At 43.7% G+C, this 24,689-nt stretch overlaps 1 protein-coding gene across 4 annotated transcripts in view; it reads left to right on the top strand.

Moving 5' to 3' along the window:
- The window catches only part of MYO5B (myosin VB), a 385,273-nt gene that overhangs the window by 173,616 nt on the left and 186,968 nt on the right, over positions 1-24,689 (top strand). For 3 of the 4 annotated variants that reach the window (XM_027118483.1, XM_027118480.1, XM_027118481.1), the window contains exons 3-4: positions 600-771; positions 6,441-6,585. In XM_027118483.1, the coding sequence (XP_026974284.1) occupies positions 600-771; positions 6,441-6,585 (317 nt within the window). Of the gene's footprint in view, positions 1-599; positions 772-6,440; positions 6,586-6,992; positions 7,156-8,070; positions 8,177-24,689 lie in introns of those variants that run through there. The other variant, XM_027118482.1, reaches the window with a different exon arrangement.

Here is a 24,689-nt window from a genome sequence, read left to right as displayed (position 1 = left end):
CACACACACACACACACACACACACACACACACACACACACACACACCCAAGCTCCTATTATACTCTAGGTTAAAGTAAAATTACTGCTCGCAGTTAGGTTGGGGAAAAATATGTGGACAACTTGAATGGAATTATGGAGAGCAGTTTGCTAGTTGTAAGGTAAACCAAAAAAAAAAGTGAGTGCGTTGGATGATGGGAGAGAGAGTAAAGAAACAGCAGCATCACATTGGGCAAACCAAAGAAGCTTTCCTGGATGGGAGAAAGAACAGTACAGCAGCTAGAATTAAAGACTCAGTATTTTTGCATTGAGAAGCAGAAGAACACTTTATTAAATCTACCTGTGCTTCCTGAATTTCTCATGTCATTCAGTCTTTTACCTTGATACACTGGGATTATGTTATCAGCAAATTTTCTACCTGAGCTTGTCACTTATGGCAACACAGGTATTTTGTTCAACTCGCTTTGTTTAAAACGTGTTATTTATCTTCACTTACGATCATGTTAGGGTAGCCATCCTAGCCAACAAGACAGGACGTTGAATACCGGCTAAATGCTTCATAACTGTGCCTTTTTGTGTTTGTCACTTGCCTTTCCTTAGATTCGGGAATACCCCATTGATGTCCAAAGCAACCAGCTTCCCTTCCTGCGGAATCCAGATATCCTGGTGGGAGAAAATGACCTAACTGCCCTTAGCTATCTACATGAGCCTGCAGTTTTGCATAACTTAAAGGTCCGTTTCCTGGAGTCCAACCATATCTACACTTACTGTGGTAAGTGGGGTATCTATTGGCTGTGTGTGTTTGAAAGTGCTTACAGTCTTTAGACTTTACCTGTTAAACTCCAGTGGTTAAGAATCCTACTTTCACTCTCATTATAAGTGCCTCTCACCTGAGACCCTTGAAATGTTTGCAGTCAGTGAATGTGGCTTAATTAGGCTGCCATACCTCTCTGTGGGAGGACTGGTGTTAATCACAGCTCAAGCAGGGAAGAATTGGGCCACACCTTGTGGCTTGATGGTCAGGCACATTCCTGGAATCAGTAGGAAAGCAGTAAATCCACCCCAATGTGCTAGCTCAGGCATTTGCTCTCACTGTGGAGCGCACTGATGCAAATGTACAGCTGGCTTGTTTTTGTTTTTTATTGACTTTTTATTTTATATTGGAGTATAGGTGATTAATAATGTGTTAGTTTCAGGTGTACAGCGAAGTGATTTAGTTATACATATATGTGTATCTCTTCTTTTTCAAATTCTTTTCCCCTTTAGGTTGTTACATAGTATTGAGCAGAGTTCCCTGTGCTATAAGTAGGTCCTTGTTTGTTATCCATTTTAAATATAGCATTGTGTACGTGTCAGTCCCAGACCCCCTATCTCTCCCCACCACACTTCCTTCTGGTAACTGTGAGTTGATTCTCCAAGTCTGTGAGTCTGTTTCTGTTTTGTAAATAACTTCATTTGTACCCTTTTTTTTTTAAGATTCTGTGTATAAGCAATATCATGATATTTGTCTTTCTCTGTCTGACTTACTTCATTCAGTATGACAGTCTCTGTGTCCATCCATGTTGCTGCACATGGCATTATTTCATTCTTTTTATGGCTGAGTAATATTCCATTGTATATATGTACCACATCTTCTTTACCCATTCTTCTATCGATGGACATTTAGGTTGCTTCCATGTCTTGGCTATCATAAACTGCAGTGAACATTGGGGTGCATGTTTTTGTTTTCTGCTTGAGAAAGGGTTGCCTTTCTGTCTGACCCTCTCACTTGCCCACGTGCAAACATGTGCATGATGAATATTTGTTGAATTCATGATCAGAAACCATGACAAATGCTTTTTTAAATTTACTTTTTAATTGAAATATAATTGATTTACAATGTTGTGTTAATTTCTATATCCTGGTTTATCCCAGGATATTGAATATAGTTCCCTGTGCTATGCAGTAGGACCTTGTTATTTATCCATTCTATATGTAGTCGTTTGCATCTACTAACCCCAAATTCCCATTCCATCCCTCCCCCACCCCACTCCCCCTTGGCAACCACAAGTCTGTCCTCTACATATGTGAGTCTTTTTCTGTTTCATAGGTAGGTTCATTTGTGCCATATTTTAGATTCCACATATAAGTGATATCATATGGTATTTGTCTTTCTGACTTCACTTAGTATGATAATCTCTGTTTGCATCTATGTTGCTGCAAATGACATTATTTCGTTCTTTTTTATGGCTGAGTAGTATTCATATATATACACACACACACACAAATACATAAACACACATACACACAGACACACCCCACATCATCTTTATCCATTCATCTGTTGATGGACATTTAGGTTGTTTCCATGTCTTGGCTATTGTAAATAGTGCTTCTATGAACATAGGGGTGCATGTATCTTTTTGACTTACAGTTTTGTCTGTATATATGCCCAGGAGTGGGGTTGCTGGATCATGTGGTAATTCTATTTTTAGTTTTCTGAGGAACCTGCATACTGTTCTCCACAGTGGCTGCACCAACTTACATTCCCACCAACAGTGTAGGAGGGTTCCCTTTTCTCCATACATCTCCAGCATTTGTTATTAGTAGACTTTTTAATGGTGGCCATTCTGACTGGTATGAGGCGGTGCCTCACTGTAGTTTTGATTTGCATTTCTCTCATAATTAGCGATGTTGAGCAGCTTTTCATGTGCCTATTGGTCATCTGTATGTCTTCTTTGGTGAAATGCCTATTTAGGTCTTCTGCCCATTTTTTGATTGGGTTGTCTGTTTTTCTGTTGTTGAGTTGTATGAGCTCTATGTATATTTTGGAAATTAAGCCCTTGTTGATTGCATTGTTTGCAAGTATTTTCTCCCATTCTGTAGGTTGTCTTGTCTTTTCTTTTTTATGGTTTCCTTTGCTGTGCAAAAGCTTGTGAGTTTGATTAGGTCCCATTTGTTTATTTTTGTTTTTATTTCTATTGTCTTGGGAGACTGACCCAAGAAAACATTGGTATGATTTATGTGCCATGACAGATGCTTTAAAGAAATGTCCTAAAATTTCTCTCACATTTTTCTTGAAATTTCTCAATTTCCCCCATCCCACATTTTGGCTTCTCTTTTTTAGACTATTGTTAAGTGCTATGGTGAAAACAAGAACCCTAGTTTGAGGGGCAAAGCATTTTAGGATCTGGTTGCAGAGGCAGCTGAGGGCTTCTTTGTGGGGGGTTGTCCCATTTGTCCTTCAGTGCCTTGGTCTTATCTGTGATCCTAGGTGAGCCCTCAGGGGGTCAGGGTTCTTTTCATTGTGATATCCCACTTTGGTTTGGAATTGGCCAGCTGGCTGCTAAGTTAGGGTGAGCTTCTATGCCAGATTTCGGGAGCTGGAAATACCATGTTGATTTCAGTGCTTGAGGGAGTTTCCCAAAGCTCCTTTCCCCCAGTTGTTAGTGAGAGTTTTATTTGAAAGAAGCCCTCAGTAAGTGGGGTTTTTTTTTTTTTTTTCAAAAAGATTTTTGAAAATCTCCCTTTTTGGAGAAAGGGATAAATGACCACCAGCTTCGCTTTTTACAGGCATCCCTTCTAAGAGAGGTCCGGGTGTCTGCATGCATCTATCCAAGCGTACCTTGGCTCTTCCAGCTTCAGCCTTCAGAGTGACTGATGTAGCGCAGAATTCTAAGTCATCAAGAAGCACTCTTACCTGCTGTGGAGGGGGCTGAGACATTTTAGGAAAATGTGTGACCTCAGAGTAAAATATCAAAATTTGAATGGGATGAATTAGGGTTTTAGACAACTCTCAATAACCAGTAGAACATGAGAGGCTGTTTTTACGGCGAATGACTTGGAGAATTCTCTTATTAATTGGAGTTTTTCTCAGTTCTGGGCCTTATTTTTCATTCCAGGTTGTATTTTCAGGAAAACTTTCATCTGGAGAGGACTTTGTCTTTGTCTTTTTCCTCTCCTTGCCCTTTCTTCTTTACTTGGGCAATGTGGTTTATTAAGTTTCACGTTTCTTTCTCTCTCTCTCCTTCTCTCTCGTATTTTTTCCCTTTTTAATAGACTTTACGTTTTACAGCAATTTTAGGCTGAGAGCAAAACTGAGTGGAAGGTACACAGACTTCCCATATAACCCCTTTCCCAACACATGCAGAGCCTTCCCCACTATCACCATTCTGCTCAAGAGTGAAACATTTGTTAAAATCGATGAACCCACAATGACACATCGCTATCACCCAAAGTCCATAGTTCACATTAGGCCGCTCTTGGTGTTGTGTGTTCTGCGGGTTTAGACAAATGTATAATGACATGTAGCCACCGTTATGGTATCATAACAGTAGTTTCACTGCCCTAAAAGTCATCTGTGCTCTGCCTGTTCGTCCCTCTCTCCCCACTAAACCCCTGGCAACAACTGAGTTTTTATACTGTCTCTATAATTTTGCCTTTAGAGAATATCATATGGTGTAGTTACAGTGTGTAGCCTTTTCGAATTGGCTTCTTTCACCTAGTGATATGTATTTAAGTTTTCTCCATGTCTTTTCATGTCTTGATAAATCATTTCTTTATAACACTGATATTCCATTATTCAATGTACCACAGTTTGTCCATTCACCTACTGTAGAACATCGTTGCTTCTGAGTTTTGGCAATTATGAATATAGCTGTTGTAAACATCCACGTGCAGGTTTCTGTGTGGATATGTTTTCGACTCCTTTAGCTAAATACCAAGGAGTGTGATTATTGGATCATGTGGTAAGATTATGTTTAGTTTCATAAGGAGCTTCCGAAGTGGCTGTGCCCTTTTGCATTACCACCAGTGATGAAATAAGAGTTCCCTTTGCTCCACATCCTCGCCAGCATTTGACCTTGCCGGTGTTCTGGATTTGGGCCATGCTAATAGGTGTATAGTGGTATCTCATTGGTGTTTCAGTCTGCATTTCCCTAATGACTTACGATGTGGAGCATCTTTTCCCATGCTTATTTGCCATCTCTGTATCTTCTTTGGTGAGGTGTTTGTTTAGGTCTTTTGCCTGTTTTTTAATTAGATGGTTCATTCCCTTACTGTTGGGTTTTAAGAGTTCTTTGTGTATTTTGGGTAACAGTCCTTTATCAGATATGTCTGTGGCTTGTCTTCTCATTCTCTTGACTGTGCTTCTTTTCACACACCAGAAGGGAGCACAATGTAGGTGCTCTCCCATCTTGGCAGGGACCCTTTGCATTCTTGCCTTCTCTTCCCCAGATGACTGGAAAAGCTCACATTTTTTGTACCCATCAGTGGTTCCCTTGAGATCCAGAATATGTTTATGTGAAAGAAAAAGGCATGAATTTGTCTTATCTTGAATACTGAATTTGTTTTTTTTCTCGCTCTTCACATTCTCAAATATCAATTTACCTTGCCCTTCCGTAAAAGATCTTCAGGGTGAGAGGATTTGCTAACTCTTCATTCAACATGTAGTTATTGAGTCCACCATTGCAATATGTCCTTTTGGGGACACAAGATGGGAAAAACAGTGGAGTGAAAGATAATGCATGATATAGTGTGATGTGAGACAATAAAAAATAGCCAACACTCAGTGCTTACTGTGCAAGTCTGAATGGTGTGAATGTTCTTTCTATTAATCATTTTACCCTCAGGATAACCAGGGAAATGCAATTATTATCCCCATTTTGCAGTCTAGGAAACTAAGGCACTCAGAGGTTAAGTAATTTGGCAAAGTCACACAATTAATAATCAGCTGACGCACGGCACAGGGAGATCAGCTTGGTGCTTTGTGACCACCTAGAGGGGTGAGATAGGGAGGGTGGGAGGGAGACGCAAGAGGGAGGGGATATGGGGATATATGTACACGTATAGCTGATTCACTTTGTTATACAGCAGAAACCAACACAACATTGTAAAGCATTTATACTCCAATAAAGATGTTAAAAAATAAATAAATAAAAAGTAACCGGCTGAGCCGAGATTTGACATTATGATGTGTAAATCGTATTTCCTGTTCACAAGTTGTTTGTATTTTAGTTAAGACAGCCCACATACAAATGAGAAATTAATAGTCCCTCTTTTAGATTTTAATTCTGAGATTTTTTTTTTAAGCCTAACACCTGTTGGCCGGGTTAAGTACCCTCTTCTTTCTGATCCTGCAACACTCTGTACATGTGTATTTTATGAATTCAGTTTGTTGAGCATTTGTGCGTGCGTGTTTGTGTGTGTGTGTGCACGTCCCCGTGCATATTATGCTTATTCCATGCTCTAGGGCATTTGGAGGCCCGGCCTGTCATTCTTTTCTCCATCAGGGCCTAGCAGAGTGCCTGATAAACACATACATCTAGATTTAGTTGAGTGATTGGTTAAGACTCATTCTGTTCTCTTTCCTTCTTTAGTTCTGATGTACATGAACAGGGGCCTGTAAAGCTCTTGTCACGAGGCCGTCGTGCTCTCAGAACTGACTGCATTTTCTGTTTGCAGGGATTGTGCTTGTTGCCATTAATCCTTACGAACAGCTGCCAATCTATGGCCAAGATGTCATCTATGCCTACAGTGGCCAAAACATGGGGGATATGGACCCTCACATCTTCGCTGTGGCCGAGGAAGCCTACAAGCAGATGGCCAGGTAAGAATAACCTCAGCCCAGAAGTCCTCCTGGGTAGAGTCAGAGGGAAGAAAAGGGAGTTTCTGCCTTCTTCGGCTGCCTTTTCTCAGTGGTGGAGTGGTGATTCTGGGATTGAGGAAGAGTCTTGGGAGCCAAACCAGCTCAGGTTCTTTTCTTACCACGTTTCCTCATGTCTTCGTCTTCTTGTGAACCTGAGCCTTGGCTTGGAGAACAGTGGCTCCTTAGACTTATTTCAGTTTTGAGCAATGCAGTTAATGCCTAGTGTGTCATCTCTCCTTGACTTTCTTTTGGCCTTCTCTCCTCCCCTCCAGGTGTAATGAATCCATTTTATACCATCACCATTCATTTTGCAGATCTCACTGAAGGCTCCCTTTTGAAGGAACCAGGACTCTGACAACTTCTTGAGATGCCAGGCATTTGGGGCAGATACAGAAATTTCAAATTAGCAGTTATGCATCGTGGTTTCGGGTTTTTAGCCTGGAAGTGGAGTTCTGTTTAGGCATTTAAGCAGGTCTGACTTTCGAACTCTGAAAGATAGGTCCAGGTCTGTTTCGTCAGAAGGTGGGCTAGGTGAGTGTATTGGTCAGGGTTCTACAGGGCAACGGAACCAATATGGAGTGTGTGTGTGCGCGCATGTGCGTGTGTGTGTATGTGAAGAGGGGCATTTGTATCTTCAGGAATTGGCTCATGCAATCGTGGAGGCTTGGCATGTCCAAAATCTGCAGGGTAGGCTGGCAGGCTGGAGATCCAGGGGAAAAATACTGCATTTTGAGTCTGAAGGCTTTCTACTAGCAGAATTCTCTTCGGTGGGGATGTCAAATGTTTTTCTCTTATGATCTTCAACTGCTTGGGTGAGGCCCACCTGAGTCTACTGATGTAAATGTTCATTTCATCTAGAAAAGAGCACCTTCATAGCAGTAAACATAGTCAAACAGACTAATGTTTGACCAAATGTCTGGGAACTGTGGCCTAACCAAGTTGACACATAAAATTAACCACCACAGTGTTGGTCTTGAGCTGTCAACATATAGTATAGGGAAAGAGAGTTTTACCAAAGTTTTGGTGGAAATGCATTTTTCCAATTAACAGAAAAATGCTGGATCCTTTCAGCTAAATCTTTTTTGCCACCTCTAGAGAATATCTTACAGAGCTAGCAGGAAAGGTAGGAGTCCTTTGTGGGGAGGAGGGCTGCTTAGGCTAATTTAGTGAGAAGAGTGAGAAAGAATCCCACTCAAGGTGGTCTGTGCTTCGGTGGATATCAGGGTGTAATTTTCAGCCCAATGAAAATTTCCATGAGGAAAGACTGTTATATAAGTTTCCTTACTAATTTATAATGTTTTATTGCTGGCTGTGGAGATCAGTATGTAAAAGGTCTGTTTCCTTATGGATACACAGTGACCGTATTCAATATAAGCAGTGATTGGAAAACAGCAATATAATAAGTAGAATGATCTAAAACCATTTTATTTCTCCCAAATGTTATAGATTGTGGAGCTAAAATGGTCATGACCTTTGATCTCTCTGATGCCATAAAGCGACCGCACACTATGTTCATCTGCTATCAGGGCTTGACCTGGAGTCGCTTAGCTTGGTAAGCTGTTGAGGCACACACCTCTGGACTGAAGTGTAAGTTCAAGGTCAGATCACGTGTGGAGAAGGATGAGGGGTAGCGTGATGCAGCACACGGCCTCGCTCAGGTGTATGCACAGTGGAGGGGGACCTGGGGTCTGGACAGGCTTCTACATCTTGGGAGGATCACTTAAACCAAGTCATCATTTGCTTCATGTGAAGAAGATTATCCTTCCTCCTTTATGGATGGTTTCTTTATGGCTCTAAAATGGAAGGTGAGTATGGCCTGGTTCTGACGACTTCCTTCCATGCTAAAAGTTCCGCCAGCTCCCTGAGACTTGTCCTTTCATGGATGTCATTGATGTTTGTTTTTCATTCCATTCTCCTCTTCTAGCCAGTTGCACTTAGATGTATCAGAAGTTGCTGTTCTTTATCAGACTTCTTGAGGCTCCCCTACAGCTTTGAGAAACATCTAGCCTCCACTTTTATCCATACCATAGATCCTTTTGATTAAATACCTCCCTTCCTTTCCGTGCCGGAAGCTGTGCTCTTGGGTTATTTCACTTGTTTGGGTCCTTGTTCACACCTGTTAGAGGGAAAGGGCAGGTGTGGGCATCCAGGGTGTGGTGATATGATCTTGCCTATGGTAATGCATTTGATGATTAAGGGGTTTGGATGTTAAAGTTGGACAAGGAGTTGCTTCCTCAAGGATTTTCTTTAAAGTGCTAAGGTTTATTCGTTTTACCCACTGAGTCCTAGGGTAGCCAAATAATTTTGCTGAAATTCTTGTGCAGTTTTTGCTCATGAACGTGCATTAGAAGCATAAGGCCAGCACACGTGGCCACAGGAGAGAGGAGCTATTTTTGTATAAGTTCTGTTGTCAGCAGCTCATGGTTCCTGCTATTGATCTGAGAGGCATATTAGAAGCCCCAGCAGAATCTTTGCAGGGAAAGAGGGAGACCCACTGGTCAGATGCAGGGACGGTTTTTTGCTGCATTTCCATTATGGGCCTTCTCTGTCAACTTTGAATACTAGAACATGTTCATTTAACAATACTTGCCAACTGTACTGTGCTCTTCCTGACTCATCAGCAGTTTTTGAAATAGTTGTTCTGTGGATCAAGTAGCCACAGTCTAACACAGTTTGCTTTGAATCTGAGCCTCCATAACCGCTGGGCAAAATAAAGGGTACAAGAAACTGAAGTTAATGACTCCCAGTCTTTGGTGACTCTGAGTTAATTGGCCTTGGACTCAGCAGTTCTTTCTCTTGATTCACTGGGGACTGGATTTTCTTTCTTCATGTCGTTCACACTGGGACACTCCAATTCTTGATGCTTTGAGTGTGTGGGAGGAGTCTGTCAAAGCTCGAAGGGATAAATCCAGACCTTCATCCCCATCCTGAGGTTTCCACCCAGAATCTTGTGCTGGATGGAAAGGTTGAGGAGACACAATAACAAGATGACTGGTTCATTGTCCCTATATCCCTGTTGACTTCAAGACTAGGCTTGAGAGTAAATGGAGATTCACAGTGAATAAAAAGGCTAAGCTACTATAAAACATCAAATTCGTGAATTCTGTCTTCCACATAAGAGACTATAGTTCCCGTGAGAAAGGAGACTGACCGCGGCTTTATTTCTGCTCCTCCCTTGTTCAGGATCCGAAATGCCCATTCCCTCATTTTTACCTCCCCTGATTCCAGCCTCAGCTCCTGTGTTACGTCATATCAGCCAACGTTTGTGAAGTATCAATTATTTGATAGGCTGCTTCCCGAATGAACACTAAGAAATGTGAGACCACTCCCCACTTCTTAAGGCGCCAGCGGTCTAGTCTGGTTGGAGAGAGAGGACACAGTAGGCCAAAAAGCCTGTAACTGCAGGAAGTGTAAATTGAAGCCATGCTCAGCGTTGTTTGAATTGAGTTTGGAGATGATTGTCACACCTGGGCCAAGAAAACTGTAGCATTTAAGCTGGATCTTGATGAATTGGTAGGATGTGTAGAGTGAGAAGCAGAACTCTAGGTGGGTGGAGTAGAGTGATCAATACCCTAACAGTGGGGCATCAACAAGTACGGTCACAAAACCACAGTGACATAGTGCTTCACACCCCCTAGGATGTTTGTCATCAGAAAGACATAACAACAAGAATTGGCAAAGATGTGGAGAAATTAGAATCCTCATACACTGCTGGTGGGAATGTAAAATGGTGCAGCTGCTTTGTAAAATAGTCCAGCAGTTCTCAGAAGGTTAGACAGAGTTACCACGGGAGTCAGCAATTCTACTCTTATGTATGTACCCAAGAGAAATGAAAACGTGTTCACCCAGAACCTCATCCACAAACATTCATAGCAGAATTATTCACAGTAGCCAAAAGGTGGGGAAAAAACTAAATATCCATCAGCTGACCAATGGATAAAGTGTGGTTATAGCCATACAGTGGAATATTGTTTGGTACATGAAAAGGAACAAAATACTGATACAGGGATGAACCTTGAAAATATGCTAAGTGAAAGAAGCCAGACATAAAAGAAGCCGTACTGAGCGATTCCACTTACATGAAATGTCCAGAGTAGACAAATATGTAGAGAGAGGTAGATTAGTACTTGCCTAGGGCTGGAGGGTTGAGGGGACTGGGGAGTGACTGCTGATGAGGATGTCTTGTTTTTTTAAGTGGTGGCGACGGTGGGGGGCGGGTGATGAAAATTTTCTGCAGCTGATTGGGTGGGTGGGTGCACAGCTCTGCAGATCCCCTGAAACCCACTGAATTGTGTACTTTAAATGGGTGAATCGTGTGTTCGGTGAACTATATCTCAAAAAAGCTATTATTCACAAAAGGTGTGGTTAGGGAACCAGCACCCAGGAAAGCTTAACCTATGTGGTAAGTGCGTCTGCGTCGGGGGTGTGTGGACGGTACAGTTAGAGGCAGGGTGGCCAGACGGTGGAGGCCTCTGAAGGCCGGGGTGAACTTTGGGAGAAAAGCGTGTTCTGTTATCAAAGGGTACAGAGATGGTCAGACGACTCTTGGAAACCCTGGATTAATCAAGTGAACCATCTGCCTTCAAGGCAGGGGGCTTCTTAGGGTAGATATGTTGACATGCATTCTGGAGTCTCCAGTCTCCACGATGGGGATGCATTATGCTGGGTTTGCAAATCATATTTAGACACAAAACTGTCTTCAAGGACTCTTTGGGAAATGATGGCCTAGAGCAATGGATACATTTTAGAGCCTGTTAGATAAAGAGATAATATGACACAAGGGATGTTCAAAGACCAATTTTTCTCTGATGGGCCCTATTTCAAAATCGCTTCCTTCTCTCCATATTCCTATACCATTTCCAAGGATGAGAACACCTTCTCATGAGTCGTTTAGATTCTTGTGGAAATACCTTGCCTGTTTCAATGACCTCTGTGTAATGATTGATAGTAGATGCTGAAGCTGGAATTCAGACCCGGTCTCTGCCCCAAAGCCCTTTGTACCTGCTGAGAAGCTGTACTCCCTCCATCACTGGTGCCTGTCGACTGGCCCCAGGTAGCCTTCCCAAAACAGAGCAAACTCTGGTCCTCAGGGCCATGAGGACCGAAGGATAGACCTTTTGCCTTAATGTTTCAAAAGTGTCTAAATTCCAGAGTGAGATTAGAGTTTCGGTGTATTTTGTAGCTCTGCTGGTAGGAGTGGGCCACCTTCTTGTGCTCCCCCGGCCTGGTCCTTTTTTTTTTTTTTTTTTTTTTACCTTTTGTGTTCTTTCCTGAAAGAGAGTGGGGACACTGCAGAGCAAATTCATTTGCTCGGGTAGCCAGGGTAATAGAGCACACACATTTCCATCTGGCTGTGCGGTGCTGCTGAGCTGTGACTAATAGTGAAAGATGGGACTGCTCCTGTTCGGGGTCCCGGGGAGGGGAAGTGCAGCTCGGCCCACCTGTGACAGCCGATTGAAACCTGCCCCCACCTGTGGGAGTGCTCCAAGAGAAATCCTGACTGTGGAGATGTGCTGCAGAGGGAGAGAGGTAATGAGAAAGGTCTACATTTTCCATCTTCAGAGGTCAAAAAAGAAAAAATAGAATTGACAACTTTATCTTCCTGGTCATTGGGGTGGCATACTCTGGGATAGACAAGAACGGACTCAGGAGATTTCAGCATCTCTTTTGGGCTGCAGACTCTGTGGAATTTGGATCTTTGGGAAAATAATTTTTTAAAAGAACTGCAGGGACTTCCCTGGTGGCGCAGTGGTTAAGAGTCCGCTTGCCGATGCAGGGGACACGGGTTTGTGCCCCGGTCCGGGAGGATCCCACATGCCACGGAGCGGCTGGGCCCGTGACCCATGGCCGCTGAGCCTGCGTGTCTGGAGCCTGTGCCCCGCAACGGGAGAGGCCACAGCAGTGAGAGGCCCGTGTACCGCAAAAAAAAAAAAAAAAGAACTGTACATAGGTGACCGAAATTCACACTTTGCTTTGAGATCAAGTTTTAACTAGAATGATGTCAGTTTCTTTCTTCCTTTTTGATGTAAGGTAGTTTATTATTCTGGGTTGTATAGTTTGGGGAAGTTTGGGATGTGAAGTACTTTCTGATTGAGCCTCATGTTTTCAGTGTTGAGAGCAGAGCCAGGTTTTGTTTCTCTGTAAGATGTTTGCTGTACGGGAGTGTCCAGGGGTCTGTCCCTGGCGATGTCTCTCCCACCTACTGTGTGTCCATGCACAAACCCTTCGGGGCCTGTGGTTCTCAGTGAGTCCACCCTTTAAGGAGAATAGTGGCATCACCTCAGAGAGGGATTTGGACCTGCGAAAGGTCATGAGGAACCTTTAAAACCCGTTGAGTGCTATAAAAATTGGGGGCGCTGATGTTAAAGCTGACGGACAGCTTCCTTGGCTGTCGTTGAACACAAGTGATGGCATCGCTGGGGAGGTCAGTGGTTAGGGAGCAGCGACTTCCTGGATTTTTACAGTAAAGTCTGAAGCTGTGACTTCATTCAGCCCTGACTTTTGGCTGCAGTTTTGCTTTCCTTCCCATTCCTTATGATTTCAGGTCAGGGCTAGGTTGCTTTAGGACAAGGTATAGGAGATGTTCAAGATGTCTGAACACAGGAATGACTTTGTCTCCTCTATGCCATTATCTCATTTCTCGAACATGCCCTGGGTAGTTAGTTCCCTTTGTTCAGATTCTTCCCAGGGTGCTGTCTTCCCCAGGCTCTTCTCCTGCACTTACTCCTCCCTGCTTCCCTCATCTCCTCTCCATGTCCCCCTGCTCAGCCATGCCTGTACACCCCTCTCCCTCCCCACGGGGTGCCCCGGCACCGAGGTCGATAGCATCATTTGATCCTTTATAATCTCTTAGACTGTATAGTTTCTTTATATTTCTACCTACCCTGTTTAAAATTCTAGTTATATTATTTAGATTTGAGTGTAGGGGAAAGTTAAGTATGTAGTGAATGTGGCTAATATGACATCCCTGTGTTAAAAGAAATTGATGGTAAGTGTATATTGTCATCTCCTTTTAAAATTGTGAGTTTAGAAAAGAATAGGACTGGATCACTTCTGTGACACTGCAGAGGTTATGAATGTTACTAATAGTCAAGTCCCATATCAAAAATCATAGAGCTGAAAGATACTTCATTTTGTTAGTAACCACTTTTTATCTTACCTGGGGAATGACGTCATGTTAGGAAAGGGCCTGCAGTCATTTGGTAGGAACTGGCTAAGCTGTAGGGACACTGGAGACCGCATCCCCGCCACTGGTCCTTTGGGTGCTGCTTGACCATTCCTAGTCCACGTAGCTCTGTCTCTCAAGCGTGTTCCATTTTTAACAGCTTTCACTGTCGGGAATTTCTCCATCACGCAGCACCCCACTCGTCTCCAGTCGCCTTCACCTGTGGCTCTGAGCTCTGTCCAGAGCAGCTACACAGGACAGTGAGCATTTCCTTACACGTGGCAGCCCCCTCCCGACTCTGGCTGAGCATCCTGGCTCCCACAGCCATTCCTTCTGAGCATAGCTTTCAGTCCCTCTCCCACTGTGGGTCGCCCCTGGACACCATCCGGTCTTTCTCTCTGATATCTGTGGTCTCTGAATGCGGTCTGCCAGGAGAGGCGAAGAGTTCCTCCTTACAGAGAGTTTCTGTTACAGAGCTGACAATTGCACTGACTTGGCAGGCATTTCATATTGCTGATTTTTACTAAGTTTGCAAGCTGTCAAATTCCTATTTCCCCTCCCCCTGCCCACATATGCACAAGAATTATTTTATTACCACTGTAAGGAGGTTTAATCGGCTAGCAATAAGCTGCACCTGTTGAAAGTGCAGTTACATTAAATTGCACGTACAGTTTGACAGATTTTGACATATGCGTACACCCATGAAACCATCACCATGATCCAGGTAATGAATATTCCCTTAACTTCGAAAAGTTTCTCCTTCTAAGATATGTTTCCCTCATTCTGCAACTTGCACAATTGATTTTTTATATGCTGAGCAGGATTCAGAGTTACCTGTATTAAATTTCACCTTTTGTCCCTGTGTTCCAATATTCCAGGGTATCTCTTTGAATCTTGATTATTGCATGTGATATTTTAAGTCTCCCTGGCTTGATGCATGTGCAAATTTAACAGATCTTTTGCTTCCGTCCTTATCTATAGATGAGGAGATATTAACCCGGCTGGATTGCTATAACATGCTGGGAGCAGTTCTTTGACTAAGAACTGATAATTTAATCTAATAGAAATAAAAACTTAGGTCCTTACCTGTATTTTAAATCGTGTTAAAACCTGTGCGCACCAGGTTGGTCAGGCATGATTTTCAGGGGCTCATGTCTGAGGAGGTGGGCACGCCAGACCCCAGTTAGCAGCCCAGCCTCACTGCTTCCTTCCCGTGTTTCACCTGGTCATGTTCTTTCACCTAAGTTCCTCCATTTCCTCAGCTGAAGCAAGAGGATCGTTGTGTGTACTTCCATCCTCGGGTTATTGTAAGAGATAACCGGCCCCTGAGCAGCCGTCCCACGCCGGGCAGGACCCAGTGGACACGCTCTCGAGCTTCCCCCCACGTTGTCGTTACCCAGCCTGGTTCTGCTGTCAGAGTCACACTCGTCACCTCACACGGGCTACTTTCAGAATTCATAGTGGTGCTGACATGTGAATAAGATTTCGTTTTACACGGTGTCTGAAATAATTTTCAGTGAAAAAAAGCTGGTAAAATATGAAGCCTAGCAGGATGAAATGACAGTTCTGTTTACATCATGCTAATGCCTTCACACCACGTTAGCTACTCTTTTTTTAACTGCGTGTCTTTACATTTATTTCCCAAAAGACAGAGTGGCCGTGGACCTCATGTGCTCATGTGCCCAAGTTTAGTAGGAGAGGAAGGTGCCGTAAAGCGCGGCGGCTCGGCGTCCAGGGACAGGACTGCCTTGGCTCTCAGAACAGAGGAGCCGTGTGACCTTGGCAAGCCACGTAACCTTATTTTGCATCAGTGCCTGCGTCTTTAACATGGGGATAAATAGTGTCTAAATCACCAGATTGTTAGAATTAAATTAGTTGATAAATGAAAAGTGCTTAGAATGATTTCTGGCACAGAGTAAGTGTTCAGTAAGTGTCTGATACAGTGGTGGTGGTGATAATCTGGTGATAAATAATACTGATGATTTGATAAGTAATGTCATTATCATTTCATAGTGTCCAAAGGAAAGAAGTGCTGGAAGGAGACATCAGGGCTGAGCTGGATTCCCTTTATAGGTCGCCCTCAGAGAACAGATGGTCCTTCAGGCCCAAGGGAATAGTAGAAGGCTGGCCATTCCACGTGATTAGCAATGTTCTTTTGGATTTATAGGCTTGTGTTGGAAATTAGAATTAAAGAAGTTTATAGGTTGTTGCTAATCTGTCTAGAGGAAATACAGCATCAGTGGCACTAGGTCTAAACCTATTTTTTGTCATATACAGAAAACCAACAGCTTTGAGTTTTGAACTTAAAGTGAAGTTGCACTGTTTGTTACTCGCTCAGCAGCTCCTAGAACAGTGTTAGAATGTGGACACCACTGCCCTTCGGTGATGGAATCTGTAAGCTTAAGCAAAAGGAAAGTAATACAATACACTGCAGGAACCAAGTGATTATTCGATTGCTTTTACAGGCAGTTGCTTGAGAGACAGCCTGCCTGATATCACTAACTGAGCATGTGGTGGAGGCCGGAAAAACAGTTTTTCCCATTTTTGGATTGGGTTGTTTGTTTTTTTGTTATTGAGCTGCATGAGCTGCTTGTAAATTTTGGAAATTAATCCTTTGTCAGTTGCTTCATTTGCAAATATTTTCTCCCATTCTGAGGGTTGTCTTTTGGTCTTGTTTATGGTTTCCTTTGCTGTGCAAAAGCTTTGAAGTTTATTAGGTCCCATTTGTTTATTTTTGTTTCTATTTCCATTTCTCTAGGAGGTGGGTCAAAAAGGATCTTGCTGTGATTTATGTCATAGAGTGTTCTGCCTATGTTTTCCTCTAAGAGTTTTATAGTGTCTGGCAGCTCAATAACAACAAAACAAACAACCCAATCCAAAAATGGGCAGAAGACCTAAATAGACATTTCTCCAAAGAAGATATACAGACTGCCAACAAACACATGAAAGAATGCTCAACATCATTAATCATTAGAGAAATGCAAATCAAAACTACAATGAGGTATCATCTCACACCAGTCAGAATGGCCATCATCAAAAAATCTAGAAACAGTAAATGCTGGAGAGGGTGTGGAGAAAAGGGAACACTCCTGCACTGCTGGTGGGAATGTGAATTGGTACAGCCACTATGGAGAACAGTATGGAGGTTCCTTAAAAAACTACAAATAGAACTACCATATAACCCAGCAATCCCGGTACTGGGCATACACCCTGAGAAAACCATAATTCAAAAAGAGTCATGTACCAAAATGTTCATTGCAGCTCTATTTACAATAGACCGGAGGTGGAAACATCATCGGATGAATGGATAAAGAAGTTGTGGCACATATATACAATGCAATATTACTCAGCCATAAAAAGAAACGAAATTGAGCTATTTGTAATGAGGTGGATAGACCTAGAGTCTGTCATACAGAGTGAAGTAAGTCACAAGGAGAAAGACAAATACTGTATGCTAACACATATATATGGAATTTAAGAAAAATAAATGTCATGAAGAACCTAGGGGTAAGACAGGAGTAAAGACACAGACCTACTGGAGAATGGACTTGAGGATATGGGGGCGGGGAGGGTGAGCTGTGACCAAGTGAGAGAGAGGCATGGACACATATACACTAACAAACGTAAGGTAGATAGCTAGTGGGAAGCAGCCGCATAGCACAGGGAGATCAGCTCGGTGCTTTGTGACTGCCTGGAGGGGTGGGATAGGGAGGGTGGGAGGGAGGGAGACTCAAGAGGGAAGAAATATGGGAACATATGTATATGTATAACTGATTCACTTTGTTATAAAGCAGAAACTAACACACCATTGTAAAGCAATTATACCCCAATAAAGATGTTAAAAAAACAAAAAAAAACAAAAACAAAACACAGCTTTTCCCAAGTGGATGGAAGTGAGACTTGGTCACTTCTGGTCCCTGCGGTGGTACATCAGTTGGTTAGAGCAACGGTCTGCTGGGGCACATTGGTTTTTGGAAGATTCACTGGCATGTGGGAAGAAAATATTAGAACTTTATTTTTCACAATCTTTTAAGGTTTAAAATTCTGTTGGTGTATCTCTTATAACATGCACAGTGTATTAGTACAGTAGCACAGAAAGTAATTTATGAATACATATTTCAGGGGGCGCTTGCTCACAGTTTTCCTAATAGGGGAAAAGAGAGGACTAGTTTCGTGTCCAGGGCAGTGTCTACACCCATAAATGCAGTTGTCTTTGTGTACTAGTTCATGGTCCCCAGAGGAAATCTGTCCCCTGGCCCCGTAGTTCTTATTGGTGTGCTACCGTGGAAAGAAGGTGAGAGAAGGTGGCTGGCTCAGTGCAAGCCATCCCCATCATAGGAGATATATAAGGAAAACATGGCCATTATTCCTCTATCAGTGTCACTTTCCTAGACTGAGTTAAAGAGCATTGCTCTTTTAGTAGCTTTCTGATTACATCAGAACATAGGTTCTCATGTAACAGTGGACAGTGTTTTGTCTCAAAAAAGAAAAAGAAGAAAGCCTTGGGGAGGTCCTTTATAATGGAGATAAATTGTTAGAATTGAATTTTAGTACTGGCCTTGCCCATGGAGGGAGTAAGCAGAGGTTACCCCAGATGACTCCATTTCAGAACCATGGAGAGAATTTCCCCCCCCCCCCCGCCCCCGCCAGACACACACACACCTGCTTTACTGAAGCAGAATTTCAGGGGTGAAACCAAATTATCTCTTTAAAAAGCTCTACAACTGATTCAGAAAGGAGTAAGTCTTTGACAGGCGTTTGGGAAAATTTTAGAATAGATGAGTCTCTATGATTTGGGGGATTCAGAGCTGGTGCTCACAAGAAGAATCCGTGTCACAAGCTTTAATTGTTTCCTTAGTCTTTAAGCTCTGCTTGGTTGCTTTTAGCATCTCAGTATGAATTAAGGCTCTGAGAGTGAACTTTGATCAAGGAAAGAAGTTACAGAATTTGAAAGCCTGTTAGAAGGTAGAGGATCCTCCAAATGTAGCAGATGCCTAGCTTTTCCTGCCGTGATTTTCAACCCTGGCTGCACAGGAGAATCACGAGGGAGGTTCCAAACTAGCCATGGCCAGGCCTCACCCCCAGAGGTTGAGTTAATCAGATGGTGCTCAGGTGGTGATATAAACACTTCCACATGCTGTCTGAGTGAAGCATGTTGAGAACTTTGCTGAAACCAAACCACCTGTGTAACTCAGGCGATCCACCTGGTCTTTGTCAACAGCAGAGTGTTGGGAAGTGAAGGGACTCTTCTGTGCACAGGTAACGTTGTAGAAAGCCTGCAGGCCATGCAGCACGTCCAGGAGAAGGCCCTGTGTTTATGTCCTTTAGAAGCACAGTGGGCAGATTTAAAAGCAAATGCTTTTTGAGTCCACCTGGCTCCTGTCCCCATCATAGATCAATGATTTTGGAAGCCAGAGGAGGGGCACCTACAGCCAAAAGGTGATGGAAATTAATTCGGTCCTCTGTATTCCCAGAACTAGAGAAGAAAGTGCCTCATAGTCAATGACTTGCTTTTAAAAAGGTGTCCCTTTTGTTTAAAAGGGGAATTAACATTCTTCAGAAGAGCAAGTACCAAGAGTACTTAGAAGTGTGGGATGTTTTTTTAGAAAATGCTGTGTAGGGCTTCCCCGGTGGTACAGTGGTTAAGAATCCACCTGCCAATTCAGGGCACATGGGTTTGAGCCCTGGTCCGGGAAGATCCCACATGCCATGGAGCAAATAAGCCTGTGCGCCACAACTACTGAGCCTGCCCTCTAGAGCCCGCGAGCCACAGCTACTGAGCCCGCCTGCCACAACTACTGAAGCCCACGTGCCTAGAGCCCATGCTCCACAACAAGAGAAGCCACCACAATGAGAAGCCTGCGCACCTCAACGAAGAGTAGCCCCTGCTCGTGGCAACTAGAGAAAGCCCACATGCAGCAATGAAGACCCAATGCAGCCAAAAATAAAATAAATAAATAAATTTTAGAAAAAGAAGAAGAAGAAAATGCCTTGTACCTAGTAAGAGAGGGATGAAGAGCAGGGGGACATCCTAGTATCCAGCGGCTTCTGATTAGTTATACTTAGTAGCTAGCAGTACTGTACCCCTAACAGTGTGGTTACTGAGAGGTTACTGGGGACCTGTTAATATAGGTGTGTGAACTGTGTGGAGTCTAGCTGCGTTTAGCTTAAATGTGGAGTACCAGTCTTCAGTTAAGATATTGGGGATCGATATATGCTCACTCCAGGTGGTTTTGCTTCCCCACTGGGTCGTTGGGCTCCTAGAGTTTTATTCCATTTATCATTGCACATATTGATCCATCATAATTGCCTGATGTGTAGGAATTCTAGCTCAGCAATCCAAAGCAGAGATTTTTCTTCCCAGTTGCATGAGGTTGTCATTTCTACAATGCTGTTCATTTTACTTCCTTGTATTTGTAGATATTCTTATTTTATTTTTCAGAGTATATGTTCATGAAATGCATAGAATAACTAAGAGTTCCCTTCTTGGAGCTGGAAGGCTTTTGAGGTCAGATCTTCTGGGATAGGGGTTCCTTTTCAGCATCTTCAATGTTATGGTACCCAGTCTTTCTGGAAACTTCTAGTCTCCCTCATTGCACTGTTTGAAACTCAGAGGTGAGCAGATATCCCACTGTCACTTACTCCCACCCTCGTTCCTGCCTCTTCTCTGGAGCAGCCACCAGAACAGATTGGTCTGGGAATGCACCTTTAGTCTTTTCTCCTCTACGTTAGACTCTTCCTGGTCTGGCTAGTGTTCCTCATGTGACGGTTCAGAATTCTGATTGACTTCCTTTGAGTATATTCCAGTTTTTCAGTGTACCCCATGAAATGTGGCATCCGTAATTAAGACAAGAGTGTAGATCCAGAGTGACCAGAGAAGGAGTCCGTGGCCATCTCCTGTTCTCCTGGGATATAAATACTTGGGGGCTGCATTAATAGAAATTTACTAATAGTTTCTTGCTGCGATGACTGATGAGTCAACCAAAATACATCCACACTGTGGCCTGGACGATGATCACAGTTAGGTACAACCATTGTGAAGTATGTTGCAGACCCACCCACCGTGGTTGTAGACCCTGTCCAGATCACATTGCTAGGTGGCAGTGTCCATTTTAGCATCCAGGTTTTCCTGTTCTCCTGTGCTCTTTCCTCTCTCTCTCTGAGTTGGGCTGATGATGCATTGTTTTTAGAACTAATCAAAGATGTCCTTGCTATCATGGTACTAAGCCAAAGTGACTGTTTCACAAAACACTGCAGAGTTTCTCACTTAGGAAGTCTGTAAGAAGAGAATGAGTGGTTTGCTCTTGAAGAAGTCGTCTGGAAGACACTTCTAAGTTTTGAGGAATAAGAAGCAAATTCTGCTTTCTGTCATCATCATCCTATGATTCACCCCTTTCCTCCTCCACCAGTCCTGGCATGCTGTCAGTCTTAAATCAAGGATACCAAAGCTGAACCTGGGCTTTCCCCTTGAGGCTTGGCTTCTTCCTTAGGCTGGTCCAGGGTTCCCCTAAGGCCGGAAGTGGGGGGTAAGGAGCCCAGGTTAGAAATGACACTGCCTGCCTCCCTTGGTGCCACTGTGTGCCTTCCTCCAGGCTCTTCTCATGCATCAGAAGCCTCTCCCGGTTCCCCTCACTTCACATCCTGAGTTCTCTTTGTCTGTGATTTACATTGAAACTGATGTTCACTTCCCCCCAGGCCTGGCTCTTGATTTTGGAATGGAAATTTAACACACTTTTAGTTCATTTCTCCACAGCCGCAGAGGGAACTTCAAGACAATTACCATCCTACCAAGAAAATTAACATACTCGTAAATCATGTTCTGACAGTCAGAAGGTGAACTTGGGCACTTTTCCTTTGTCTTCGCCTTCCTGTTATAACAATCCTAATCCTCCAAGACAAATTAATCCTTTGAGTTGAGGAAGGAGAATGCCATGTAAAAGAAATGTAAAAGAGAAAAGTTTATTAGTGTATCTCAAAAATACTTCCCTACTTTATCGATAGGCATGATAACAACACGGAATGTTCCTTAAGATCGTAAGTGATGTATGAGCATTACTTAATCATTATTGCAGCACTAACTAAATTTCATAGGTTTGTCAGCGGAACCACAGAAGTCATGCATCTTGCCTAAGGCACATAGCAGGCAGTTGGCAGAGATGATATGAACCCGGGCCGCCGAATTCCAAACCCTGTGCTCTTGACCACTTTGATACCCTGCGTCCCCGGAAAAGATGATTCTTGGGTTTCTGGCTTGGGAAACTGGGTAGATAGAAGTTCTATCTGATGAGACCAGGAAGATGGGGGAAGGGAGTTAGGAGAGACACTGAAGGGTTGAAAATGAGTTTATTTGGGAACTGTTTCATTCAGGATCCCCCACCCCTGACATCCAAATAAAGCTATCTAGTAATTGAGTCTATGATGGAGGTGAGAGGTCTTTGCCTATAGGTGGGACTTAAAGCCTTGGGAGTGGATGATGTCATCGTGGGAGAGATTGTTGAGAAAAGTTCTCAGATCTAACCCCGAGGAAACTGAGCATTTGAAGATCTGGTCTGAAGAAGAACCTGTAGAGTGTGATGATCACCCCTTCTTACAGGTGATGGGGTTTATGCCTCCTTCTTGGGGGCAGTTGGAAACGTGTGTAGGAGTTTTGTTTGGCACAGCTGGGCTGGGGGTGTGCAGTACTGTGCTGATTGGGCAATGCACTGAGTGGGTTACTGCCTTGACGGGATGTTGGTTAGGAGTCTGGAACAACCTGAAACAGGCAGGGCAGTCCTGTGCATCTAAGACTTGCTTTCCATTGCTCTGCCCCAAATGCTCAAAATGATCTTTAACATTCTTTCTGACACTCACATTTATGTTGCCCTTTAGTTTTCAGGCCTTTTAAAAATCTCCCTATCTCATGGCTCCTCACTTGAAACTCAAGGAGTGTGGAAGGATGGGCTGTTGAGAGCTGAGACCTTGAGGGGCTTGGCCAGAGTCACCAAGCTCATGAGTGGCAGAACTAGTGCTGGAACCAGTTCTCCTGCTGCTGCTCCAGGGCTCCTGCTGTTCTCTTCTCCTTCTGTGTCTCCTTCTATGACTGAATCTGGAGGACCTGGGTTTCTAGCTGAACTTCTGCAGGGATGCTGGGCTTGTACTAATGAATTTGCTCCATCTCATGGGAAGTTTTCATGGTTGCTGAATGACAGTATCTGCCGGGAGACCTGTTGGACACCTGGACTGCTCTCTGTGGATGACCGTAGAGCAGGTGATAATTCATCCTTGGTGGATTCCCATGTATGTACTATGAGTGCGGAGCCAGCAGTGGGTTTCAGGCAAATATATTCTTTGCTCTTCCCTGTTCTCGTCATGTCTCTGCGCACTTGACGTGCCCCATCTCTGTGTATGTGGGCAACTTCTAGGTGGACCTACAGGAATGCTCTGGGTACCAACGTTTTCAGCCCTGGAGATGACAGCAGCCCTCTAAATTCTCAGAGTAGACAAGTAACTATGTAATATTGATTAGATGGCTGACCAAAGATTCTCCTGCCTAAAAATATCTATCTCCGTGGCCTATCACTTTATTTAAAGTGTTACCCTACTTCTCAGCTATGACTCAAAAAACTATTAAAATATACTTAGTATCGGAGAGAGAAAATGTCATATATGTCACAACTTTCAAATGTAACTCGAGTCTAATGCCTTCGATTTCTGCCACCACAGCTTGAGTTCAGGGCCTCATATTCCATTTGGGTCACTGCTGCAGTCTCTGAATGGGCCTCAGTCTTGCCTGTGTTTCTTTTTTTTAACTCCCAAGTCCATCCTCCACGCTGCTGAAGAGGAGCTTTGTGTGTTTGTGTGTGTGTGTGTGTGTGTGTGTGTGTGTGTGTGTGTGTGTGTGTGGTGTGTTTGTGTTTTCTGGTAAATGATTTCAGAATGTTAAAATGCTGATGGGAAGGAGCTAGTTGGGGGAGAGAGGTTGCCATCTGGGAGGGGTTTGGGAGACAGAGAAAGGGGATAACCGGTAGAGTGGAATTCTGGACATGGGGCTGGGATCTAGAGCTCAGATGATGAAATTTACCTCCAAGAAGGTAGGATTTTCCAGTTGTTAGGGAAAGGGAGGAGAAGAGCTGGGTGCTGATGCCGCAGGAAGGTTGGTAGATGTGGTAGCAGGTAGTTGAACTGTTCGAGGCCTTTTCCCTTGATTGCTAAGACTCCTTTTGTCCTAGCACATGATAGGTACTGACATGTTAGATGAATTACATGTGGATTTTGTAGTATCTCTCATAATGTAGATGTGCCTGGGGAAATCCCTGGGATAGGAATAAGTCGCGTGTACCGGAACCTGCCGTGTGTGCCGTCAGCTAACTGATGCCCAGTTGCTGCAAAGGCAGGTGGGCGGCCAGATGAGATGACTGTCTCTCAAGGGACAGATGAATAAGGGGGTGGCGACAACCCTGCAGCATTTTCCAAGGGCACCGCGGCAGGTGCACTTGGTGATCTGGCATGTGGTGTTGAAGACAGTCATTGGTGTCACATCTCTGTGGACCTGACACCTCCACCTGGCCGGTGGCCACAGACTATCACTCACCCAGGTTCCCTTGCACTTGTCACAGGTGGGATAGAGAGACCCGGAGAGAGAGAGAGAGAATCAGACTGACAGCTGCAAGGATGCTTAGATATTTTTCCGTCTAACTCGTTTATTTTACAGAAGATGGAATTGAGTGCCAAGGAGGAGAGGGGACTTGTTAAGCCCTGCATTGAATTTGTGGTGAGGCCCCATGGTACCAGACCCCAAGCCCAGGGCTCTTTCTAAGCTTCAGTGGAAAGGCCAGCTCCCTGGGCCACAGTCAGACCCGCAGATCTGCCCAGGGGTGTGTGTGTGTGTGTGTGTGTGTGTGTGTGTGTGTGTGTGTGTGTG

Source organism: Aethalodelphis obliquidens, unplaced genomic scaffold, assembly GCF_003676395.1.
Source record: "Aethalodelphis obliquidens isolate GAN/ISIS:26980383/991018 unplaced genomic scaffold, ASM367639v1 scaffold19, whole genome shotgun sequence".
Lineage (NCBI taxonomy): Eukaryota > Metazoa > Chordata > Mammalia > Artiodactyla > Delphinidae > Aethalodelphis > Aethalodelphis obliquidens.
Note: the sequence above shows the minus strand (reverse complement) of the source record. Positions and strands in the feature narration are given on the sequence as shown.